Below are 25,358 nucleotides of genomic sequence, written 5' to 3' on the forward strand. Positions count from 1 at the left end.
CAAAACACCAGGAAAGCAATGGGACCAGACGCTGTGTCTGCGAAATGCTTGAATCTCTGTGCCGACCAATTAGCGCCTGTATTTACAGACATATTCAAAGCATCTCTAGAACTCTCAATTGTTCCTGCCTGTTTTAAATGCGCAACTATTGTACCAATTCAAAAAAAAAAAAAACCTACATGTTTAAATGATTACAGGCCTGTTGCCCTGACATCACTGGTCATGAAAGCATTTGAAAAACTGATAATGACTTATCTGAAATCCATCACAGATCCCCTGCTGGACTCTTTGCAATTTGCCTACAGACCTAACAGATCCGCAGACGATGCCGTGAACATGTGTATGCATTATGTACTACAGCATTTAGATAACCCAGGAACCTACACCAGGATTTTATTTATAGATTTCAGCTCTGCATTTAATACCATAATTCCATCACTGCTGCACAGCAAGCTCTCCCAGCTACACATACCTGAATCCCTCTGCAAATGGATAACCGACTTCTTAACCGACAGAAGACAGCGTGTTAGACTTGGTAAACTCACATCAAGCTCTCTGACAGTCAGTACTGGTGCACCCCAGGGCTGTGTACTTTCCCCACTGCTGTACTCACTTTACACCAATGACTGCATCTCCACAGATCCATCTGTTAAGGTTCTGAAGTTTGCAGACGACACAACAGTTGTTGGTCTCATTCAAAACGGGGATGAGTCTGCATACAGGCATGTGGTGGGACAGCTTTCCTCCTGGTGCAGCAGCAACAACTTAGAACTAAATGCTCTCAAAACCATGGAGATGATAATAGACTTTAGGAGATCTCCCCCCCAGCACCTCCCCTTAACCATAAATGGATCCACAATAACCCAAGTAGAGTCATTCAAGTTTCTTGGGTCCACGATCTCAAACTGTGATGATTTGCTCAGCTGCCTGTGCAGGCAGCCAGCCTTTTGACCATTGTGTAGGTTTGCATGCTGCAGGACTCTGGAAAGAACAGCTTCTGTCAGTTTTGCAGGTTGTGCTTGCAGAGGAATTTGCATACGTTGTCATGCAAATTGCCTGGCCACATTCATTGGAGGCGTGTACTATAAGTACTATGTCTTTCCCACAATGCTTCGCTGTTCATAAGGATTTCGTCCTATGTAACACTCCTAGTGGGGTGTCAGCCTTGCTCTCTGTTTGAACATCAGCTTAGAGTAATTTCTAAATCTGCGCTAGGCAGATTTCCCTAGTGCTGTTAGGATTGTATTATCTGTATTGCCTGTTCTGTCTTGTCTTGCCTGTTTGCCATTGTCCTGTCCCTATGGTGGTTGACAGGAAATGGTTCTGATCTCTGTTCTTGGAGTATTGCTGGTGCAGCGGTTGCTACCAGCTATCTCTTCTGTTCTGTCTCCTGGGATCGCACTAGCTACTTTTTGCTAGCGCCGGGGATCCTTCTGTTCTGTCTCCTGGGATCGCACTAGCTACTTTTTGCTAGCGCCGGGGATCCTTCTGTTCTGTCTCCTGGGATCGCGCTGGCTACTTTTCGCTAGCGCTGGGGATCCTTCTGTTCTGTCTTCTGGGATCGCGCTGGCCACTTTTCGCTGGCGCTGGGGATCCTTCTGTTCTGCTACTCTGTACTTGGATCGCGCTAGCCACTTTTCGCTAGTGCTGTGGATCCTATCTCTCGCTTGTCCCTGTTTTCGTGTGTCTGTCTGCTACGCTTGCTGGAGGCTCGGTGAGGTAACCGTTAAGCAAGCGCTCGCGTCCTCTGTTTCATGTTTGTCTGTTAATGGTTAGTTAGGCGTGCTTGTCTCTATTGTGCTTATCACGTGGAGACCGCGCATAACCGCGTGCACTGTTGCGAATGAGTGCGGTGTTCGCGGTTAGCTAGCATTTGTTATTTTCCGTATCTCCTCATTGTATTATTTGCTGTGCCTTTGCTAACCTCGTATTCTGTTCTGATCTGCCTTGTGTCTTGTCTGGCGATCGCACCTCTCGCGATCGCGTTCCTATTTCATATCTGCTGTTGTGTGTGTGCGGTTGCGGGGTGGCGACTGGATTGGCACACACACATACAACCTGTCCCTTTGCTCATTCTCATTCGCAATCGCCTCTCTTGCGATTGCGTTCTGCGTTTTGTACAATTCCTGTCTGGCATTTGTGGAGGTACAGAGGATTGGTTCCTCTGCACTCCCCAGCGCCATCTGCCGACAGGAATTTTCCCTCTACGGGTGCGCAGCACCTTTTGCTGGGTTCCTGCAAATTATACGCTTGTGGAGGATTTCCGCCGTGTCAGCGCACGCGTTGTGCGCTGATCACGGGGAAAGTTCCACAATCGTGACAGTATGAACAGCCCAACCCAAAACCCCAGTGTAGACGGAAATTCCGATTTGTACGATTTTGTCGAGTTTGGGTCCTGTGTCTTTAAGAGCTTTAAAAGGCTTAATTCAGAGACCAAGGTGGAATTTCTTTCTGAATGTGTGAGGTTTTGCCTGAATCCCACCTTTCAGATTTCTGATCCGTCCACGTCGGCTCTTCTGTTTGCCTATGTGCTCTTAAAAGACGATTTGTTCACCTGGGCATATAATCTGTTAAAAATAAATTCTTGGAATGGTAATCTATATCAGTTGCTTGCAGAGATATTCTCTCACTGGTTTAAACTGCCTGGCTTACCACCTGCTCTGATTGAGTGTGTAGCTGCTGATAAGTCAGCTGATCTTTCCCTTCCATGCAAAACCTTTCAGTATGACAATCAGTTCAATGTGTCTGTTGCCACTTCAGGTTTTAAACAGCAGACATGCAAAGTGGCGAAAAAGAGAAAAACTAAAAAACGCAAGCATCGGAATAAAACACTCCCTATTGATGTTTGTAATGATGATGTTCCGTCTCCGGCTTTTTTGCCCCAATCCAAAGCTTATGTGGATCCTGCTATAGGTAGGATCGCACACTACATTAAAGCAGTTAAAAAATGTGTTCTTGTTCCTGAACTCCAACCCTATGGAGATTATTTGGATACTGGCCTGTTTGAACCCCCATTTGCTTCCTGGGATGTTGGGGCCTTGCTGGAGGAATTCGATTTTGATTGGAAAGCCTTTTGCGATTTTTACATCGCAAAAAGCGAAGATGTCTTGAATGCTTGTCTTGACTCTATGTACCTTCTGATTGATTCCGATGAATGTGACAAGGATGATGTGGATCTGGTGATCTATGTATGGCAAACAATTTTGGATGAGTTGCACACACACCAACCAATTGATTCCAATAAAGAGACATCGTTGTCGGATGATTGTTCCTGCCTTTCTGGGGTAAAGCATGTGAGTCTTGACTTTGTGCAATCTGAAATGAATGAGTGTGCCGCTGTGGTTGATTCCTGTGCGAATCCTGAAGGATTCGCTCCTGACAGTGTGCAGTTTGAATCTGTGCGATCTGATGCCTGTTTCTCGGATGTTCCTGCAGATTGTGATCGGCATGAGTCTGCCGGTTTCCTCAAGGATGTGTGGGATCCTTTGTCATTTAGAAACAGATCTTTGAGATCTTCCGTCTGTGACCCTGCTATGGGGAAAAATTCTCGACTATGCAGCGTCAAAAGTAAATTTAATATGCCTAATAAAGTTTGTCCTGTTGATGTCACTATTTCTTCTGCAGATGAGTCTCTGTCTCACCCTGTTCACACCTGTAAGGGCCCGTTGCCTGGGGACAGTTGCTCCAGCGTTTCGGTCCTAGATGCCTTGCAGTCTGCTCCGCAGATCGCGGAGGTTTGCGCTATAGAAGCGTCAGTTTCACAACCTAAAGTGAATTTTGATTCGCAGGTTTTGCGTTCTGATTCCTCGGATTCGACATTGTTAGCCGAATCTAAGAGTGAGACAGCGCTTCGGTTTTGCGAATCTGATGCTGAACCCTCTTTGCCTTATTTAGAGACGCTTTCTCTGAATCTGCCCTGTACCATGAATAAAAACATGATCTCCACTTGCACTGACATTTGTGAGTCCCTTTCTTTTTTTGAGAAAAATGCTGATTCTGCACCCTGTACTCTGGATGAGTTAATATTGCCTTGTACAATGTCTCCTGCAGTGCCCCTAGAGGCTCATCTAGGTATTGCTGCTATACTCACCTGTTTTTCTGCAGTTTTGGAGTTGCAAGCTAGTTTGACTGCTACGCAGAATTCGGGGTGCAGTGAGATTAAAGTTGGGGAGTCAGTGTGTGTTCTAGTAGATATTCCTGTACATTCCGCTCATGATGATGAGATCCAGTCTCAGTTTATAGTGGAACCTTCCCTGGGACATTTGCCCTGTCCACAAAATAAAGTTCTAGTTTTGCCCTGTAACATGGATAGTTCAGAATCCTTCTCAGAAAACTTGAAAAATTATGTTCCTGAAGTTTTGTCTGATGTTCTGGAGGTCTCTGAGTTCCTCCCAAAGGGAGCAGAACTTGTAGGAGATGTCTCCTGCCCCCCAAGTCCTTCTGAGGTGTTGCCCACTTCAGTAGGCATTGCTGTTGTGCTGACTACCTTTGCAGCTCTGGTGGAGCTTCACTCATATGTAGTCAATGATGATATTGCAGTCACAGAAATTTCTGAATTTGAGTCCGAGTCTTCTTTTGAAAGTCCAGTGCTTGAGACCATTGCTCGTGATTATTCTCTGCCCGGTCCTGGTTTTGGTTTCCTCGTGTCGGACTCTGAGGTTGGCAGTTCCCCGACATGTCCTGAGGTTTCTCCTGTGCTGGTGTACCCCAGTGTGCTCTGTGACCCAGAAAGCCCAAGTGTGCCTCGGTTACCAGCGTACTCAGATGCTTCCTCGGTGGAGACATGCTCTGATATGGCCTGCCTGCTTGCATGCCCAGAAGTGGTCCCTGAAAGTCTTGATCTTGATGGGGGTCCTCGTAATTCTGAATCCGGAATTGTCATTGGTTCCACGGGGGTTCTTGGTAATTCTCCATGTGAGCCTGGTGATTGTTCTGCCCTCTTGGGATCTCTGTGGAGCTTCAAAAGGTTCTGGGAGATTCCGGGAGAAATTTTGCTTGGTACCCTGGATAAGATCAACGGTGGCTTTTGTGTTGTAAGGGACACTTCGAACAGGTATTGTGGCAGGTTTGGTATTTTCAGACGCTCCTTGGAAGGTGGTGGGTATTGTCTGGAGGGTGTCGATGGCTTCTTCTCGGGCTTTCACAGTCCTGATGGGTGTTATACTGAGACTGGTAGTACTGATGGGCATGTTTCGGTGGCTTCTGTTTCCGATGAGGTCGGTTTCGGGTGGACTGACTCTGGAATTGGACCTTGTCGGGCTGCCCCGACCTTCATGAGTCTTCAGTTTGAGTCTGTTGCTAATAGCAGTTTTGAGGGTCGTCTGGAATTCGACCCTGGAGGGGGGGGGTACTGTGATGATTTGCTCAGCTGCCTGTGCAGGCAGCCAGCCTTTTGACCATTGTGTAGGTTTGCATGCTGCAGGACTCTGGAAAGAACAGCTTCTGTCAGTTTTGCAGGTTGTGCTTGCAGAGGAATTTGCATACGTTGTCATGCAAATTGCCTGGCCACATTCATTGGAGGCGTGTACTATAAGTACTATGTCTTTCCCACAATGCTTCGCTGTTCATAAGGATTTCGTCCTATGTAACACTCCTAGTGGGGTGTCAGCCTTGCTCTCTGTTTGAACATCAGCTTAGAGTAATTTCTAAATCTGCGCTAGGCAGATTTCCCTAGTGCTGTTAGGATTGTATTATCTGTATTGCCTGTTCTGTCTTGTCTTGCCTGTTTGCCATTGTCCTGTCCCTATGGTGGTTGACAGGAAATGGTTCTGATCTCTGTTCTTGGAGTATTGCTGGTGCAGCGGTTGCTACCAGCTATCTCTTCTGTTCTGTCTCCTGGGATCGCACTAGCTACTTTTTGCTAGCGCCGGGGATCCTTCTGTTCTGTCTCCTGGGATCGCACTAGCTACTTTTTGCTAGCGCCGGGGATCCTTCTGTTCTGTCTCCTGGGATCGCGCTAGCTACTTTTCGCTAGCGCTGGGGATCCTTCTGTTCTGTCTTCTGGGATCGCGCTGGCCACTTTTCGCTAGCGCCGGGGATCCTTCTGTTCTGTCTCCTGGGATCGCGCTAGCTACTTTTCGCTAGCGCTGGGGATCCTTCTGTTCTGTCTTCTGGGATCGCGCTGGCCACTTTTCGCTGGCGCTGGGGATCCTTCTGTTCTGCTACTCTGTACTTGGATCGCGCTAGCCACTTTTCGCTAGTGCTGTGGATCCTATCTCTCGCTTGTCCCTGTTTTCGTGTGTCTGTCTGCTACGCTTGCTAGAGGCTCGGTGAGGTAACCGTTAAGCAAGCGCTCGCGTCCTCTGTTTCATGTTTGTCTGTTAATGGTTAGTTAGGCGTGCTTGTCTCTATTGTGCTTATCACGTGGAGACCGCGCATAACCGCGTGCACTGTTGCGAATGAGTGCGGTGTTCGCGGTTAGCTAGCATTTGTTATTTTCCGTATCTCCTCATTGTATTATTTGCTGTGCCTTTGCTAACCTCGTATTCTGTTCTGATCTGCCTTGTGTCTTGTCTGGCGATCGCACCTCTCGCGATCGCGTTCCTATTTCATATCTGCTGTTGTGTGTGTGCGGTTGCGGGGTGGTGACTGGATTGGCACACACACATACAACCTGTCCCTTTGCTCATTCTCATTCGCAATCGCCTCTCTTGCGATTGCGTTCTGCGTTTTGTACAATTCCTGTCTGGCATTTGTGGAGGTACAGAGGATTGGTTCCTCTGCACTCCCCAGCGCCATCTGCCGACAGGAATTTTCCCTCTACGGGTGCGTAGCACCTTTTGCTGGGTTCCTGCAAATTATACGCTTGTGGAGGATTTCCGCCGTGTCAGCGCACGCGTTGTGCGCTGATCACGGGGAAAGTTCCACAATCGTGACACAAACGACTTAAAATGGGACAACAACACTGCCACTATTGTCAAGAAAGCACAACAGAGAATGTACCATCTGCGGCAGCTGAAAAAGTTTGGCCTACCTCAAAAGCTAATGGTGCAGTTCTACACTGCAATCATCGAATCCACCATAACATCATCCATGACTGTATGGTTCAGCTCCTGCTCAGCATTAGAAAAGGGGAGGCTGCAGCGCATCATCCGATCAGCGGAAAGGATAATTGGCTGTAGCTTACCTTCCCTGCAGGATCTTTACACTAGCAGGTGCAGAAAGAGAGCGACCAAAATTGCCTCTGACCCCTCTCACCCAGCTCACTCCATCTTCCAGCGCATGCCTTCAGGAGTAAGATTCCGGTCAATCGCTACCAAAACCTCCAGACACAGGAACAGTTTTTTTCCTTAAGCGGTAGCCATACTTAATGCTGAACCACGTTAGAGCTGCTAGGACTGAAAGTAATCAGCACAGAACTAAACATGAACAATGCTCACATTGCTTACTGCCACTATACTTATAATGTCCTTAACTTGTAATATTCACACTGTCTGTCCTTGTATTGTTTTTTGTTTGGGTTTGTTAAGCAACTGCCAAGACAAATTCCTTGTAGGTGCAAACTTACTTGGCGAAAATAAATTGATTCTGATTCTGATTCTGATGAACCAAATTAAAATGATTAGAGACACCATGTTTTGGTTCCCCTTTGGCTATATTGGAACGGTGTTTATTTAATCTAGTCTGGAATTTCTGAGTAGTGCGGCCCACATAGGCCAATTTACATGGGCAGCATAATATGTATATCACATTAGAACTTTGACATGTCACATAGCTTTTTATTGGGTATTCTATGGGGGTATTTACACCAAAAGTAAGGGCGCCATTAACAATAGTTTTACAGCAAAGACATCATTTAGATTTACACGAATAGCACCCCGTTTTGGCTTGGTTCTTTTTATTTATAATTTTGTCTCCCGTTGCATCTAAAGTGGGCAGTTTACTGGGCGCTATGTGGCCTCTAATGGTTTTTCCCCTCCTAAAAACCACTTTTGGCTTCTGGGGGAGTGTTTGTTTTAGTATTTGGTCGCTTAGTAGTACTGGCCAATGTTTATCAAAGATCCTCCTACACTCTCTGGCTTGTCCGGAGTAGTTGATGACTATGGGTAAACGATTCGCAATAGAGTTGCCGCCATCTAGGTTTTTATTTCTCCCTTTCTTATCAGGGTTGCCAGGCATTAAACAATCCTGCTGTGATAGAACAGACGCTCTGTCAAAAGCAGAGTTAACCAAAGGGGCAGGGTAGTTTTTTTCCAAAAATCTAGATTCCAGGATTTTTGACTGGCACTGGAAGTCCTCATTTCTAGTACAATTCCGGCGCAGTCGTTCAAACTGCCCGAATGGCACATTTTTCAGCCAGGGTTTATGATGGGCGCTACGGTAATCTAGATAGCCATTTCTGTCCGTTGGCTTAAAATAGTTTGTCGTGCTAATACAGGCACTATCTGGGTCAACTTTAATTTCTAGATCAAGAAAATGTATCTTCATGCTATCTGTCTCCATAGTAAATGATAAACCTAGTTGGTTATCATTAAGGTACTTTACGTACTCCAGTAGGGTCTCAAGTGAGCCCTCCCACACACATAAGATATCGTCTATGAATCGGCGATGTAGGACGAGGTTCGCCCGGTATGGGTTGGTGTCGGACCATATCAATTGTTCTTCCAGCCAACCCATATACAGATTAGCAAAAGCCGGAGCGAACCTCGCCCCCATCGCCGTTCCCCGTAGCTGTAAGTAGAAGGAATCAAGGAAAGTAAAGTAATTAGTTTGTAATATGAATTCAATGGAATTCAATAGAAACTGTTTCTGAGCATCGGGCATTAGTGGATCCCCCTCCAAGTAATAACCAATTGCTTTGATGCCCAAGTCGTGGGGTATATTTGTATATAGCGCACTTACGTCTAGTGTTGCCCATCTGTACAATTGAGTAGACCATTTGATGTTCCTTATGACCTGTAGGGTATGGGAAGTATCCTTGAGGTATGCGGGGAGTTGGCAGACAAATTTCTGCAAATGTAAATCAATATAATGTGAGAGGCCACTAGTGATAGACTCTTAGGGGGTCAGAAAAGTCATAGATGCTTGAAAATGGGAAAATTCACTTTTTGCACCATAGTTTGTAAACGCTATAACTTTTACCCAAACCAATAAATATACACTGAATGGTTTTTTTTTATCAAAAACATGTTTGTCCACATTTTTCGCACTGCATGTATACAGAAATTTTACTTTATTTGAAAAATGTCAGCACAGAAATTTTAAAAAAATCATTTTTTTGCCAAAATTCATGTCTTTTTTGATGAATATAATAAAAAGTAAAAATCGCAGCAGCAATCAAATAGCACCAAAAGAAAGCTTTATTAGTGACAAGAAAATGAGCCAAAATTCATTTAGGTGGTAGGTTGTATGAGCGAGCAATAAACCGTGAAAGCTGCAGTGGTCTGAATGGAAAAAAAGTGCCTGGTCCTTAAGGGGGTTAAAGCCCACGGTCCTCAAGTGGTTAATATACTGAACCTTTCCCCACAACAGTAAGTGACTGATCCCTGTGAGGAGTCTACAGTGGTTATTCACTTAATGACTTCCATATAGGCAAAATTAAATGGTAGTAGCCCTGTTAATAAAATCCGCCTTATAATACTGAAAGAGTCAGGAGAGTGCAGCCATCTCGGTAGTGGCAGTCAAAGGATATCAAATACTGTCACAGCAGCACCAGTGAAGAAGAAAGCTGCAGGATACAGAGGAGGAGGACTGGGGACCACTGAGAATTCCTCTAAAGCAGAGGAGTAGCTAGAATTTTCAGCACCTGGGGACAAAGACAGTTTTTGCTCCCCCCCCCCTCCATGCACAAAAAAATGGGGTGACCATGCATCAGAATGTGGGCACGATCATCGGTGGAGCCAAATGTGCAAATGCTGTTAATATAGCCGAATGTGACCCCCCCCCCCCTTCTCCCATTTAGATAGCCAATTGTACCTACTTCCCTGTTCAGATAGCCAGTGTGCCCCCCTATAGATTCCCTGTTTAGATAGCCAGATGCGTCCACCTCTACGTAGCCAGATGCAACAGCAGAAGACTCTCTGGCTCTAAGGTTCCAGTGATGTCATCATCTGTCCTCTGCAGCGTGCCCAGCATCCTTTCCTTGGTAACAGAGGAGAGATGATGTAATATCCGGAACATCTGAGTCAGTGGGTCTTTTGGTGTTATTAATGTTTACTCACTCCACTGCAGAGGGAGGGAGAGAATCGGAAGCACTTCAGGTGGCTCTCACATGTGTGGAGGTGCAGCAGCCGCACTGAGCACCCTCACAGTGCTGCGCCCGGGGACATATGCCCACCCTTAGCTATGCCCTGCTTTGAAGAGCTGAGTATAAGATTTTTTTCCATCTCCAGGGTGATTTTGTTAGATTAATTTCTTCCCCCCATACTTGTCTGCATTTAGAATTAATTTAAAATAATGGCCATCAGGGGGTGGTGGCATCTGATGAGGTGAAAAGAGGTACTGGAACTTACAATTTTTTTTTTGTGAACTGCAACACAGACTAGCCATAGACTTTAGTACAAAGCCTTCATGCAGTGAGGCAGAATAATGTGATCAGTTACAATGCAGCACTGTGAACAGCCCCATAGAATTGTTTGTGCAGTGAGTTGGCATGTAGAATTATTCTGCAACACAACTGACCACTAGAGATGGCCTAAACGGTTCGCCCAGCAGGTAGTTTTATTCGCGTCTGCGGCAAATAGCGAACTTTTATGCGCATTCAGCCCACCTCCTATACTTGTCATTGAGCTAAACTTTGACCCTCTATATCACAGTCAGCAGACACATGGCAGCCAATTAGGCTGCACTCTTTCCTGGCAGAATAATGTGGCAGAATAATGTGATCAGTTACAATGCAGCACTGTGAACAGCCCCATAGAATTGTTTGTGCAGTGAGTTGGCATGTAGAATTATTCTGCAACACAACTGACCACTAGAGATGGCCTAAACGGTTCGCCCAGCAGGTAGTTTTATTCGCATCTGCGGCAAATAGCGAACTTTTATGCGCATTCGGCCCACCTCCTATACTTGTCATTGAGCTAAACTTTGACCCTCTATATCACAGTCAGCAGACACATGGCAGCCAATTAGGCTGCACTCTTTCCTGGAACCCCGCCCCCCCCCCCCCTTGTAAAAGACTGCAGCGTCAGCCATGTTCCCACTCTGCCTGCTGCTGCTATAGTGAGAGAAGGGAGTGGTTGCTGGAGAGATAGGGAAAGCTTTAGGCTCTTGTTAGCTTGCTCCTCGCTGAAATTTGTTGCTGAAAGAACCCCAAAAAAGCTCTTTTGAGGGCTAATGTTCTTCATATGTTTTTTTTTTTTTTTTGTGTGTATGTGCGGCACTTACACTGCATAGATAGAACCCTGTTGCAGCTGTGCCCTTGTTGCTGACACACTGTATTAGATCAGTGCATTTCTCCCCACTCTATTTGTGTGATTTAACTTACTAAAGCATAGCTCTCTTTGTGGGTGACACTGCATAGATACAGCCCACTGACAGTTGCTGCCTGCCTGGTATTTGTAGTCCCACTGTCGCACACTATATTAGACAAGTGGCACAGTGCATATCTTTCCGCTGCCTGCATCTGTTGACTGCACACTGTATTAGAGCAATGCATATCTTTCCACTGCATCTGTGTGACTGCACACTGTATTAGAGCAGTGCATATTTTTCCACTGCATCTGTGTGACTGCACACTGTATTAGAGAAGTGCATATCTTTCCACTGCATCTGTGTGACTGCACACTGTATTAGACTAGTGCATACCTTTCCACTGTATTTGTGTGAGAGCACACTGTATTAGACCAGTGAATATCTCTCTGTGTGTGTTAAAGTACACAGCCCAGTGATACACACACAAACACACACACACACACACACACACACACACACACACACACACACACACACACACACACACACACACACACACACACACACACACACACACACACAAATAGAATATGAGCCCTCAAAAGGGTTTTTGTTTTGGGATGGATTCAGCAATAAAGAACAGCCTAGCTAAATGTCCCTGTCTCTCTGTGGGCTGTATGCAGTGTCACCCACAAAGGGAGCTATAGTATAGTACATTCAATCACAGATACGGTGGAAAAATATGCACTGGTATAATAGAGTGTGCTGTCACCTGCTGTGTATTTGACACTGATTGTGTGCCTCTTTGTGATTACACACACTGTCTACCACTATTGAATATTGTTAGTAGCAATGCATACCCTCAATATGGGAAAAATAACAGGCAGAGGCAGGCCACCCTGCAGGTATTTTCGAGGTCATGCTGGATTGATTTCATGCAGCCCTCGACCAAAGTACAGTGTTCAGAAAGCACATACCCTCAACCCCCAAGAATCTGAGGACATGGTTGACTGGTTTAAACAGCGCACCACAGCTTCCGCACAGAACCTCCTTAATGGACTATCCTCCTCCTGCTCAGCTTCTGGTTTCACACAAAAATTTAACACTACTACCACTAGCAACCCAGCTGCTCCACTTGATGTGTCAGAGGAGTTATTCACACATGATGCATTTAGTGATACACTTGGTGTCATCCAGCCTAGCCAACACGCCCTTCAAGTCCAGCTGTTGCCACCACCTGAATGCCGACATTCCAAAGCTCACCAGTGAGGCATTTTTGTTTGTTTGTGTGCCTCTGATACCAGCAATGCGATCTGCAACCACTGCCAAAACAAGTCATGGGAAGCCCAACACCCAACTAGGGACAACTGCTTTGCTCTGCACCTGATCGCAAAACACAAACACCAATGGTATGCACACATTAATAAAAGCAGCACACAAATATAAACAGCCTTTGCGGAGTTTGGTCTGTCAGTGTGAAGCAGTACACTACTTACACTACCTGATCCATGTATACACATGCAAGATGTTTTAAAGTACTTTATGCCTCCAATTTAGCGATGCAATTTGATGTCTGCCCTTTAGGGATTATAACCCTGCTCTGCATCAAATCCGTAATTTTCCCTGGGACTTTTGGCATGTATCCCACTCCACCATGCCCCCTCCAGGTGTTAGACCCCTTGAAACATCTTTTCCATCACTTTTGTGGCCAGAAACAGTGTTTGTAGTTTTTAAAGTTCGCCTGCCTATTGAAGTCTATTGCGGTTCGCCAAGTTCGCCGGTTTGCGGACTTTTGTGGAAGTTCGCGTCCACGGTCCGCAAACCCAAAATCTGAGGTTTGAGCCATCTCTATTGACCACTGTGAACTAGCCCTGAGGCTTGTTACCTTACTTGATGTTCCTTGTACTCCGTAGCAGCGTTCTGATGTCATTTCTTATTGCCTTCTTTTCTGAATCCATATACAGTATATTTGAAATATATATATTATTATTCTCTTTTTCCTCTGCAGGTGTGTGACATCAGGAAGCTGGTGGTATGTGGGTGACTGGTGTGAGAACAGAGTGCCCAGCAAAGGCAATAATTGGACCATGTCTTCCTTATCTGTGTTAATTGCTTTGTTTACAGCCAGTTTTCTGAATATAGCTTAATATTCAGTGAGAATTAACTATTAATACAGAACAAATAAAATGACTTTCAGCAAAGACTGCAGCATCATAGTTTATTTTGGTTGGAATAGTTCACCTTGAAGGATTGCCTACCAAAAGTCAATGTTTAACTGTTGTCCTGCTGACATATTTTGCTCAGGAATCTGTCCAACTCTTGTCCCAGTCAGACTCCATACAGTAACTGTGGGGTATAAAATATATCATTGTCTTTAAAATTATTTACATTTTTGATTATTGTTGCAAGCTCAATTTAACTTCTGGACACTTTTTGTTATATTATCATTATGCATGAATAATGTTTTGTCACTTGCTGTTCACCAGTTACAGTAAAATCCCTGGCTTTTCAAATAAAGGATTTGACTCTTTCCTGAAATCTAGAAATGGAATTAAGCTTTAGATACGTTTGGTCACATGTGGTCTCATGTCCACTATCGCCAATGCATTTTATTGGTGTTTTGGCCCCAGAGCGGAAATTTAGGTGCCTGGTAAATAGTGGGCACTGGTACAGAATTTACTTTTTTTTAATCTTTAGGTCAGGTGTCAGGGAGGTAATTTGGGGGGGGGGGGGGGGTGCAGGGGGGTTTAAGGGTTAAGGGTCAGGTAGGTTGTTTGTGGAGGTAGGAATCTTAAGGGTTAGGTGTCAGGGGGGGGGGGGGTTCTGTGGCAGAGTGGGGTTAGATTTAGCTATAGTAAAATATCGGTATTTAATAATACCAGTATTTCACACTTTATAGTAAAATATTGGTATTAAATATCGATATTACTATTGGCATAAGGTCTCTTGTACTCTACATGTGGTTCCAATTTTTTTATACGATCTGATTTTTGATTCCGATTAAAAAAAAGTACTGATTCATTTTTAATTGGAATCAAAAATTGGATCATATAAAAATACGGAATGGCATGTAGTGTGCAAGAGGCCTTACTGAGCGCCTTTATTTGATGGACGCATTCGAAGTTGGAGCAGATTTTATGTAGCTTGAAAATTGACCAAATGCTGTTGCTTTTTAAGCAGCCTAAATTTGCATAAATTAGAATAAAATTGCATTAATTTGATATTATTTGCATCTCATTGACGGTTTGTAACTGTGGGCAAGGCATACAGGTTTCCTGTAGGCACCGCACACCTTTTCAGTTTTCTTTTCAACCTTTCTATGACATTCAGTCAGTAATCAAAAAATGTAGCAATGGCGACAGCCCGCTGTGTCGAACTTGACGTCCTTTGTCAAGCCATACTGGATAGCAGTATGGCTTGACAAAGGACGTCAAGTTCGAAACTGCGGGCTGTCGCCATTGCTACATTTTTTGATTACTGACTGAATGTCATTTTAATGACATTTGAATAAAGAGCTTTTTTACTACATTCGGTGGTGCCAGCTTTGTGGAATTTTTGTTACTGGGTCACTAGGTACTGTGACCATGAGCTAAGGCACACAGAGGTCTTCTTGCATGGGTGCTTCTCAATTTTTGTGAATTGTGCAACCTTTCTATGTAAACATCACACATTTTCCTTCAGTAACTAATTCTGGACATCTAGCATACCTGATGCACAAATTGGATTAAAAATTAAATACTTACGTCAGTAGTGGGAAGCTTCTGAGTAGTCCAGCGGCTTCCCCGATCCTCTTACACAGCGGTTCCAGTGTTTGGTCCCTCTAAACATATTGACAAGGGCTTGTCAAATATGCATTTCCTGGATGTGCCGTGCATGAGCTTATCCGTACTAGTAGGCGTGCTTGATTAAGGTCTGTGCATGCCCAGTAGAACGAAGCCAGTTGTGCACAGCTTTTTTCTTCTCTGCACAACGGCTTAATTCTACTGGGCATGTGCTGATCTTACTCGCACATGGCCAGTACGCAATCTGCTTATACATGGATGGGAGCAGGAGGATCCTTGACAGCAATGGAGGGCTAAAAAAGCAAAACCACAGGGGCACTCAATACGCATATACAATCATCTTAAAGAAAACCTGTAACGAGAAAACGTTCCCCTGGGGGGTACTCATCTCGGGTGGGGGAAGCCTCCAAATCCTATCAAGGCTTCCCCCATCCTCCTGTGTCCCACGGCGTTCTCGCTGTGCCCCTCCGAAAAGCGGGGATGTAAATATTTACCTTCCCGGCTCCAGCACAGGCGCAGTATCGGCTCTCCACTCGGAGATAGGCAGAAATAGCCGATCGCTGTCGGTCCGCTCTACTGCGCAGGCACAAGTCTCCTGCGCCTGCATAGGAGCCAGCTCTGGATTGCCTGCAGCTACAGGGGAGGGGGAAGCCTTATTGAGACCCTGCCTGAGGCTTCCCACTCCCGAGGTAAATACCCCTCCCCAGGGGTCGTTTTTTTCAGTACAGGGTCTCTTTAAATCTGCAGTTGATACATTTTTGTATCTTATACAGCTTGCCTAGCCTTAAAAAATGATTTGCAGCACTTGAGTTGATAACAGTATTTACAGTTCCGACATTAATAATTTCCTATGCCTCTGCTTCTTCCCAGCCATGTCAATCTCTAATCACTTTTAATTATATTTTTATGTCATTTCTCCCCTGAAGTAAGACCACCTATTGTTTCATATAGCTTTCAAGAGCCATATACACCCTGGGACGCCTACTCCCACCTAATAATTCATGAAAACCTCTCGGTATGTGCATACAAGCACAATCACACAGCCACTAATTCACCTCTCAGCAACCCTTTCTTTAAACTGATATGCCTCATATGATCATGGCAAACCCTTATAACAACTTAAAGAGTCACTGTCAGGCTGCAAAAGCTAATTTAAACCTCTATTCTCCTGTGTTAAAGAGACTCCGTAACAAAAATTTCATCCGGTTTTCTTCCATCCTACAAGTTCCAAATTCTATTCTAATGTGTTCTGGCTTACTGCAGCACGTTCTACTATCACCATCTCTGTAATAAATCAACATATCTCTCTCTTGTCAGACTTGTCAGCCTGTGTCTGGAAGGCTGCCAAGTTCTTCAGTGTTGTGGTTCTGTGATGCATCTCCCCCCTCCAGGCCCCTCTCTGCACACTGCCAGTGTGTTGTTTAGATTAGTGCAGATTCTCTCTGCTCTATTATCTTTTACAAGCTGGATAAACCCTCCTCTGAGCTGGCTGGGCTTCCACATACTGAGGAATTACATATGGGCAGAGCTGTCTGCACTCTGCAGTAAGAAACAGCCTGACACTTCAGTGGAAGATAGCTGCAGGCAGGGCCGGTCCTGGACTTTCTGCTGCCTGAGGCAAACTTGTGAGCATGCGCCCCCCCCCCCCCCCCCCCCCCCCCCCCCATTTGGAATGAGCACACAGCACAATTTTCACCCTTAGTATAGGTAGTTAGGAGGTAGTTAGGGTAGCCAGGTATAGGTGCCCCCTGTATAGGGTAGCCAGGTGTAGTGTCAAGTAGGTGCTAGTCTGGGGGTCCTGGAGTGATATTTAAATAGTGGCTGACTAGGTGGAGGGTGGCTGTCCTGGAGCAGGGCCAGGGATGGCGGCCTGGCTGCCATGGGGGCTGGTGGATCTGAGTCGTTGGTGGCAGAGCTGACAGTGGTCGCCCAAATGTTAGTGCGGCTGAGAGTGGTCGGAGCTGGTTGTGGCCATGATGTCCTGCGACAGAGAGAGGGGGAGAGAGAGAGACAGAGAGAAGGGGTAAGAGAGGGAGAGACAGAGATGAAGACAGAGGGAGAGAGAGGGGGGAGAGATACAGAGATGAAGAGAGAGGGAGAGAGGGGGCAGAGATAGAGACAGAGATACAAAGAGAGGGAGGGAGAGACAGAGGGGGGTAGAGACAAAGGGGGGAGAGAGAGAGAGAGATACAGAGAGAGAGAGAGAGGGGGGGGGGGGTAGAGACAAAGGGGAGATAGCGAGAGAGAGAGAGAGAGACAGAGGGGAGAGAGAAAGACAGAGGGGAGAGAGAGAGAGAGAGAGACAGAGGGGAGAGAGAGAGAGAGACAGAGGAGAGAGAGAGAGAGAGAGACAGAGGGGAGAGAGAGAGAGAGAGACAGAGGGGAGAGAGACACAGAGGGGAGAGAGAGAGAGAGAGAGACAGAGGGGGGAGAGAGAGAGAGAGAGAGACAGAGGGGAGAGAGAGAGAGAGAGAGAGACAGAGGGGAGAGAGAGAGAGAGACAGAGGGGAGAGAGAGAGAGAGACAGAGGGGAGAGAGAGAGAGAGAGACAGAGGGGAGAGAGAGAGAGAGAGAGAGACAGAGGGGAGAGAGAGAGACAGAGGGGAGAGAGAGAGACAGAGGGGAGAGAGAGAGACAGAGGGGAGAGAGAGACAGACAGAGGGGAGAGAGAGACAGAGGGGAGAGAGAGAGAGAGAGAGAGAGAGACAGAGGGGAGAGAGAGAGAGAGAGAGACAGAGGGGAGAGAGAGACAGAGGATAGAGAGAGACAGAAAGGGGGGGGGGGGATAGAGAGAGACAGAAAGGGGGGGGGATAGAGAGAGACAGAAAGGGGGGGGGGGATAGAGAGAGACAGAAAGGGGGAAAGAGAGCTGGGGATAGAGAGAAAGAACAACTAAGGGAGAAAATGCACACACACTCTCATGCGCACACACACACACAGGGCAAACACATACACTAAGGCAGACACAGTGAAAGAACAACGAAGGGAGACATCACAAATCACATCACACACACACCTCCTCCCCCGACACTTGCCCGGACTCTGCAGTCTGCTGGCTTATCTGCATCCTTTGATCTTCCGAGATGGCTTCCTGCTGGCTCTGGCCTCATTCCCTCCTTGTCCCACGCAGCTCACTTCTCATTCACTTCTCTCCCCATCAGCCGCGCGCTCCATTCAAACACTGCTGGGGGCGGAGCTACAGCAGCTCAAACAGTTACGAGGCTCCAGCAGCAGCAAGAAGACCGCAAAGTTAGTCAGCGGTGGTGATGGCAGGCAAGGGGCAGTGAGCAACCATCTCGCTCTGGCGAGCGGGGGCAGCAGCAGTGCTCTTCAAGACGGGCGGCAGGCAGCGTGACTCCAGTCACTTCCGGATTCTGCCTCCGCCCGCACCCGGCGCACACCATTATGGTGATGGCATCTTAGCCATGCAAGGACTCCCTCAGAGGCCGCATCTAGGGTGGTGGGCTGGCGTGCACAGCCCAGAGGGTCCCAGGGGTCCAGTCCAGGTAGTAAAACGGGAGGCGGCAAATGTCAGGCGCACTCACTTCCTCTTTCTGCCTGGTGCCGCCCCCCTACATCTGCCGCCTGAGGAACCTGCCTCACTCCGCCTTATGGGCGGGCCGGCCCTGGCTGCAGGGGGAAAGAAACACACAAATGATCTCTTGAGATTCAAAAGGAAGGGTGTATACAGCCTGCTTGTGTATGAATGTATTTTCTATGTGTGGACATACTGTACATCAACCTACTTCCTGTTTTGGTGGCCATTTTGTTTGTTTATAAACAAACTTTTTAAAACAGTTTTTAACCAATTTTAATGCGGCGGGGAGCAGCGAAATTGTGACAGAGGGTAATAGGAGATGTCCCCTAACGTACTGGTATGTTTACTTGTGTGTGATTTTAACAATACAGATTCTCTTTAAAGAGAATCTGTATTGTTAAAATCGCACAAAAGTAAACATACCAGTGCGTTAGGGGACATCTCCTATTACCCTCTGTCACAATTGTGCCGCTCCTCGCCACATTAAAAGTGGTTAAAAACAGTTTTAAAAAGTTTGTTTATAAACAAACAAAATGGCCACCAAAACAGGAAGTAGGTTGATGTACAGTATGTCCACACATAGAAAATACATCCATACACAAGCAGGCTGTATACAGCCTTCCTTTTGAATCTCAAGAGATCATTTGTGTGTTTCTTTCCCCCTGTTCTCATGCACTGAAGTTTCAGGCTGCTCGTTTCTTCCAGCAAACAGCTTTGCCTTTGTCTGTAATTCCTCTGTATGTGAAAGCCCAGCCAGCTCAGAGGAGGATTTATCCAGCTTGTAAAAGATAAGAGAGAAGAGAGAAGCTGCTCTAATCTAAATAATACACAGGCAGTGTGCAGAGAGGGGCCTGGGTGGGGGAGATGCATCACAGAACCACAACACTGAAGAACTTGGCAGCCTTCCAGACACAGGCCTGACAAGTCTGACAAGAGAGAGATAAGTTGATTTATTACAGAGATGGTGATAGCAGAAAGTGCTGCAGTAAGCCAGAACAGATTAGAATAGCTTTTGGAACTTGTAGGATGATAAAAAAACAGGATGCAATTTTTGTTACGGAGTCTCTTTAAACAGTTTAGAAAGAAGCCAAAAAGGCAATACTGAAGTTAAAAATCTCTCTTACTATGATGTGTGCTGAACAGCAAGGCTGGTTATTCCCAAGCTCCGAAGCAGGCCGGCAGGACGCACAACAGATACTGCAAAGCATTCTGGGGCTGCCTCTTCTCCCCACTGCAGTGCCTTGGGTCATCCCCTTCATTTCCCTATCACACCCTAAGTCTGCTTTGTCAGTGCGGACGTTACAGGCTCATGTTACAGCAGCTTGTAACAGCAGCCATCACTGAAAAATCACAGGGCACATGTTCCGTTAGAGTATACTGCATGAGTCTGCTATTGTTCCTAGCCACCTGGCTAATTAATATTCACTGCACAGTAGTGTTGTCCATTAGGATCTTTTTGTGAGTCGAATGTTTAGGAAGCAGGGAGGATATGACATCACAATTGGCTTCATAGGAGACAGAAAAACATGGAACCTGCCATGAGCTGTCAGGAGCATCATTCTCTGCAAATACTATATAAAAATTCTGTGAAATCCAAACGTGGACAGTGAAATGCATATGTAATGTAAGTACAGCCAATATTTAGCTACTGATATATGTGTTTTTTTTCTCTGAGACCCTATACCTAACAGCTCCTCTTTAAAGTGAACCTGAAGAGCGAGTAATATGGATGTTGCCATGTTTATTTCCTTGTAAGCAATACCAGTTGCCTGGCTGTCCTGCTGATCCTCTGCCTCTAATACTTTCAGCCATGGACCCTGAACAAACATGCAACAGATCAGGTGTTTCTGACAATATTGACAGAACTGACAAGATTAGCTGCATGCTTGTTTCTGGTGTGTTATTCAGACACTACTGCAACCAAATAATCAGTAGGACAGCCAGGGAAACTGGCATTGTTTAAAAGAAAATAAATATGGCTGCCTCCATATCACTCTCACCTAGGGTTCACTTTAACAACCAACTGCTTACATTAATCCTGTCCAGATTTGCATTATTATAATTCCTTTAATGCATCTCTGGTTGGACATTCTGGCTAACCAGGACATAAAGACGTCATTTAGATGGTTCCCTGCACTGTCCTGAAATAAGGTCAATCACTTGAACTGCTGGTCCCATGTTAGAAATCATGACATGGGAATGCCTCCTGATTGAAGACAGGAATGCTGAGATTCCCTGCAGCGGTGATAAAATGAGTTAAATAAGTAAACCGTGCTGGAAAAAAAAGATCTGCAAGTTGGCACAAAATGACATTACCTGATGCAGCCCTGATGATACCTCAGTGTAACCGAGATACACACGTATAAGATAGTGAAGTCCAAGGGTGTGTCATTGTGGATAAACTATAACTCACATAGTGGGACAAAGTACAAAAATATGATGCATTCCCAGTTATATTAACAGAAAACCAAACAGGCACTTCTGTCCTCAAATCTTGCATGGCAGGACATCTATCATGGACCTAACTGCTGTCCCGCTACTCCTGCTTTTCCTGCACTCCGCTATTGGACTGGTGAGTGGCACAAATGTTTCCTCTGGATAGCCTATCACTTTATTCATATTGATACAGTAAATGCATCCTCAGTGCTCAGCCATAGTAATCAATATGATAAAGGCTAGAGCACACACTACACTACAGATACATACATGTATATTAAAAAGTAATCAATACGAAAAAGAGCAAATGCCCAGCCACACTACACTACAGATACATACAAACACTGTACATTAAGTAGTGGGTAGTGGGTGTGAAGACACCTTCTAAAAAGAGACACAGGAGACAAAAAACGGGAGCCCAATGGTGTAGTATGTAGAAACAGGTTGGTAGATGTATAAGAAAAATGTCTACTCACAAAGGTGGGTTGCAGAAGGGCAACCGACCACAGGAAGCAGGTGGAGACAATTAACCCGACTCCACTCGGCATGGTCACTGGGGACCTGGTGTGGTGTGGTCTGGTCACACTCCTTAGGAAAAGAAAAAGGGACAGATATCCACCGCGGTGTTTAATCGCGTGTGTTCTGTCACCACCCCTCACACAGGGAATGTGTAGGGGTTGAGATGCACTATATGGTTGAAAGAGGCGCCCAGGTGGTAGATAAAAGCGTTTAAAAGCAGTTTAAAACCGGAAAAAGGTTTGAGGTTGCTTACCTCAATGATGACAAATCTTTGCATAAACAAAAGATTTTATTGGTAGCACAGGGGGCCACCTGTGCAACCAATAAAATATTTTGTACATTAAGTAGTCTGCTTAGTAGGAACTTAGTTCTCTTGCCTGATGCCTTCCATGGATGGGATTTCACGGCTGTCATGTATTTACACCCCACACACAGTGTCATGTATTTTGGTGGCAGTTATGGAAATCATTCACCTCATAGTCTGATCCTTTTATGTTCCGTATCTACGTATTTAACTATTTATTGTTATTAAAATGCCCTGAGATTTGATAACTTTTGCAATAACTTTTGGGATTGATAACTTTTTCTTCCTACTTTCTGTGATTTACATATGCAGTTTTGCCTTGTCATGCTTGCACATACGTTTTTGAAATATTTGATTTATTTAACAGGGAGAAAAGTAAGAAAAGCATATATGGCAGCTTTTTAAGCTTTTTCTTTTCTTGGACCATTTAACACAGTATTTTCATTTAGGGAAAAATCAAATCACAGTAGTGGAAAAGGCGCACCGTAATATTTATTATCCTGGCGGCGTCCTTGCCATTGGGAAACCGCATGCAGAGGGAAGAGTCCCTTACATTCACCTACTGTCCTGCTATCTTGTTGAGCACTGGTCACCAGCACAAGATATGATGAGAATTCTGCTCAGTGGGGGCACACAAAAGCATAAAAATCAGAAGGAGGGTCTCACTGTTCTCCACTCTAATCATACTACATACATATATAACACTGTCTGACTGCAATTGCTGCTTTGTATACTGTATTTTAATAAACATTTCATATTCTGACCAGTAGTACAGCTTAAGAGCTATGGACCACAGTGTAGATTTTACATTGGGCCCCCTCAAGCACTACACATAACAAGTAACATAGGCCACCAGCCCACCACAACCTCCCAAGGACAGCCGCAGAGGAATGGGAGCAATTCGTTAATGATTACTACTTTTCAAAGGACTTACAGAGGTGATTATTGGCAGCTATGAAGAACTAAGGGCCAGTTTACTCGGGCTTCTGGGGACATCTCGTTTGTAATTGGTTCTTGTTGTTCCATCATCGTGTTGCGTTGGCAAGACGAGACGGCGGGCGTTCACACGAATCATGTAAAAAGCCATAACCATCATTTAAAAAGCACTTCCATTCATTTGAATTGACAGAGCTTGAGCAACAAATGCCGTAGCTGCTGCGTGTAACACCTGTAACACTGGCTCAAATGCAGTTTAAGGAGGACCTCTTGTGGGCTTCACTGGTCCGGGGGCCTCAGTGAAGTTGCAGTCTCTGCATATCCTGTTGCTAGACCAATTATCCTGACACTGTGAGGCCTCATTCACACTATGCACGCTGCTGTGCACATTTTGGGCAGTGCGTATGGTGTGCGATCAGCAAGAACATCAGAAGTGCATTGACAGCCCTTCTGAATCGGCTGTCTCAACATTATACTACAATTTAAGAATAATATTAGAACATTGTTTTAAGTGTTAAGGTTCTGTAACTTGGCAAAGCGCATCGCTGATCCCATTCTCTGTAATGAATGAGATCAGCAGCGCAATGCAAATGGCGTGAGGTTGCGTGTGCTTGCGGTCCGAACACATGGCCTATTGTGAATGAGGCCTAAGATCTCTGTGGAATATCAGAACTGAAATTTAACCCAACTACCTCTATGAAATCCACTACAACTGACCTACTGCAATCCTAAACTCAGTCCTAGTCCTACTCTAAACATCACTTCTAGCTTGTCTTAAACATTAACCCTAACCGCTAACCTTCACCCTTAACCTCTCCTTATGGCTAACCTTAACCCCTAAACTCTCCATACAACTAACACACCCTCATCTTTGCTAAATACTAGCTGTGACCCCTCACTGTGTCATTCCTTAAAGCCAAAGCGCAATACTTGCACCAAACGTGTAGTGTACTTACATATAAGTGTGCCTAGAAGAACTAAAAACAAGACTCTGATCAATTCTTCTGTGTATTTGCAATACAGTATAGATTTTGCTTTTGTTCAAAAATACAAGCTTGTGTCTGTCAATATGAGCCAGAAGAGGACCCCTACTACCTTCCCCTAGATGTTATCACCAATTTTGCAGAGATATGCTAGTGACCTTAGCAAGCCAAGTTAACCCTCTTAAAACAACTGGAGAGATACATTTGAAGCACATTATTCTGAGAAAACAGAGTGTAGCTTGTATACTGTCAGCATAAGTGCTACCGTTTATTCTGTACACTGTGTGGGGTTAACATATTTGTAGCCCAAAACGAATTCAATGGAATGCACTATGGGCCTGATTGACAGAAGGGTGCTAAGCATTAGCACCCCTGTGAAAAGCCCCTTAGAACGCCTAAACAGACTTTGTGCACGCTAATATGCGCGCAAAAAGTTTGCACACACAAAGTTTAAGCCCTGTGCGGTGGGCGCGAAACCGGGTGCCCCCCTGAAACTTTGCGCCCTATCCATAAAAGCTCTGAGAGTGCTAACTGCTTAGCACCATAGTTAGCACGCCCAAAGCTTGAGTTAGCACCCTTTTGTGAATCGAGCCCTATGAATCAAGAACTACATTTTTTTTGTTCAAGTCATTTTTATTAACATAATTTTAAAAAATGAACAATTCCTGCAGTTACATTTAGCAAGAGTATATTGCAATGAGTTACCTGTTTCATCATATTTTTCATCAACAGTAGTGAAATGCTTCTTCCTGCAATCATTACATTTATCAGTGAGTTATTTATTATCACAGAACAGTATTACTTCCTGTAGTTCAACTGCAAACAGCCTGAACATCAGTCCTACACTTGGAAAGAACATTTTATTGAACAATATAACAATAACTACAGAACCTTATCTGTCAAAATCAGAACACGCAAGCTATGTTTATGCAAAATATGCCTGTTATGTCTTCTTGTATCCTTGCCTCTATTAATATACCCTCTGTGGTGGTCTTTCTCTTAATTTATTTTTAGCATTTACATATCTGTAGGGGTACACATTTACTTTCTGGATTCTAATTGGCCTAATGTTCTTTGCACTGTCTTTGTTACATACACTTTGGTGAATTTAAATTAAGTCATAAACTAAAAATGTGTACATTGCTGTTTATGTAGCTCAGTCTCCACCTTTCTGGTTGGCCACTGATTGTCCAGAAAAATATATAGATTATCTACTTAACTCTTTCTTTTTTAATATTCTAACTTTACTCCTGATCTTTCACCTTAGTATAACCACTTGACCACAGCGGGTGTTGTTCCCCTTATGGACCAGAGCAATTTTCACATGTCAGCCCTCCTCCCATTCATTCGCTAATAACTTTATCACTACTTACCATACCTAAATGATTTATATCTTGTTTTTTTTCGCCACCAATTAGGCTTTCTTTGGGTGGTACTTTTTGCTTAGAATTACTTTACTCTATATGAATTTTAATGGCTATAGTAAGAAAAAAAATGGAAAAAAATAA

At 44.9% G+C, this 25,358-nt stretch overlaps 2 protein-coding genes across 2 annotated transcripts in view; both read left to right on the plus strand.

Annotated features, from left to right (window-relative positions):
• Positions 1-13,553, plus strand: part of LOC137519412 (meprin A subunit beta-like) — a 112,195-nt gene extending 98,642 nt beyond the window's left edge. Inside the window, exon 10 of the mRNA XM_068238367.1 lies at positions 13,361-13,553. Coding sequence (XP_068094468.1) covers positions 13,361-13,499 — 139 coding nt within the window. The 3' untranslated portion in view covers positions 13,500-13,553. The remainder of the gene's footprint in view (positions 1-13,360) is intronic.
• A 7,634-nt stretch (positions 13,554-21,187) lies between these two features.
• The window catches only part of LOC137517718 (meprin A subunit beta-like), a 53,086-nt gene continuing 48,915 nt past the window's right edge, over positions 21,188-25,358 (plus strand). Inside the window, exon 1 of the mRNA XM_068234736.1 lies at positions 21,188-21,244. Within this exon, the coding sequence (XP_068090837.1) occupies positions 21,188-21,244 (57 nt within the window). The remainder of the gene's footprint in view (positions 21,245-25,358) is intronic.

The sequence above is a fragment of the Hyperolius riggenbachi genome, chromosome 5 (genome assembly GCF_040937935.1).
Source record: "Hyperolius riggenbachi isolate aHypRig1 chromosome 5, aHypRig1.pri, whole genome shotgun sequence".
Lineage (NCBI taxonomy): Eukaryota > Metazoa > Chordata > Amphibia > Anura > Hyperoliidae > Hyperolius > Hyperolius riggenbachi.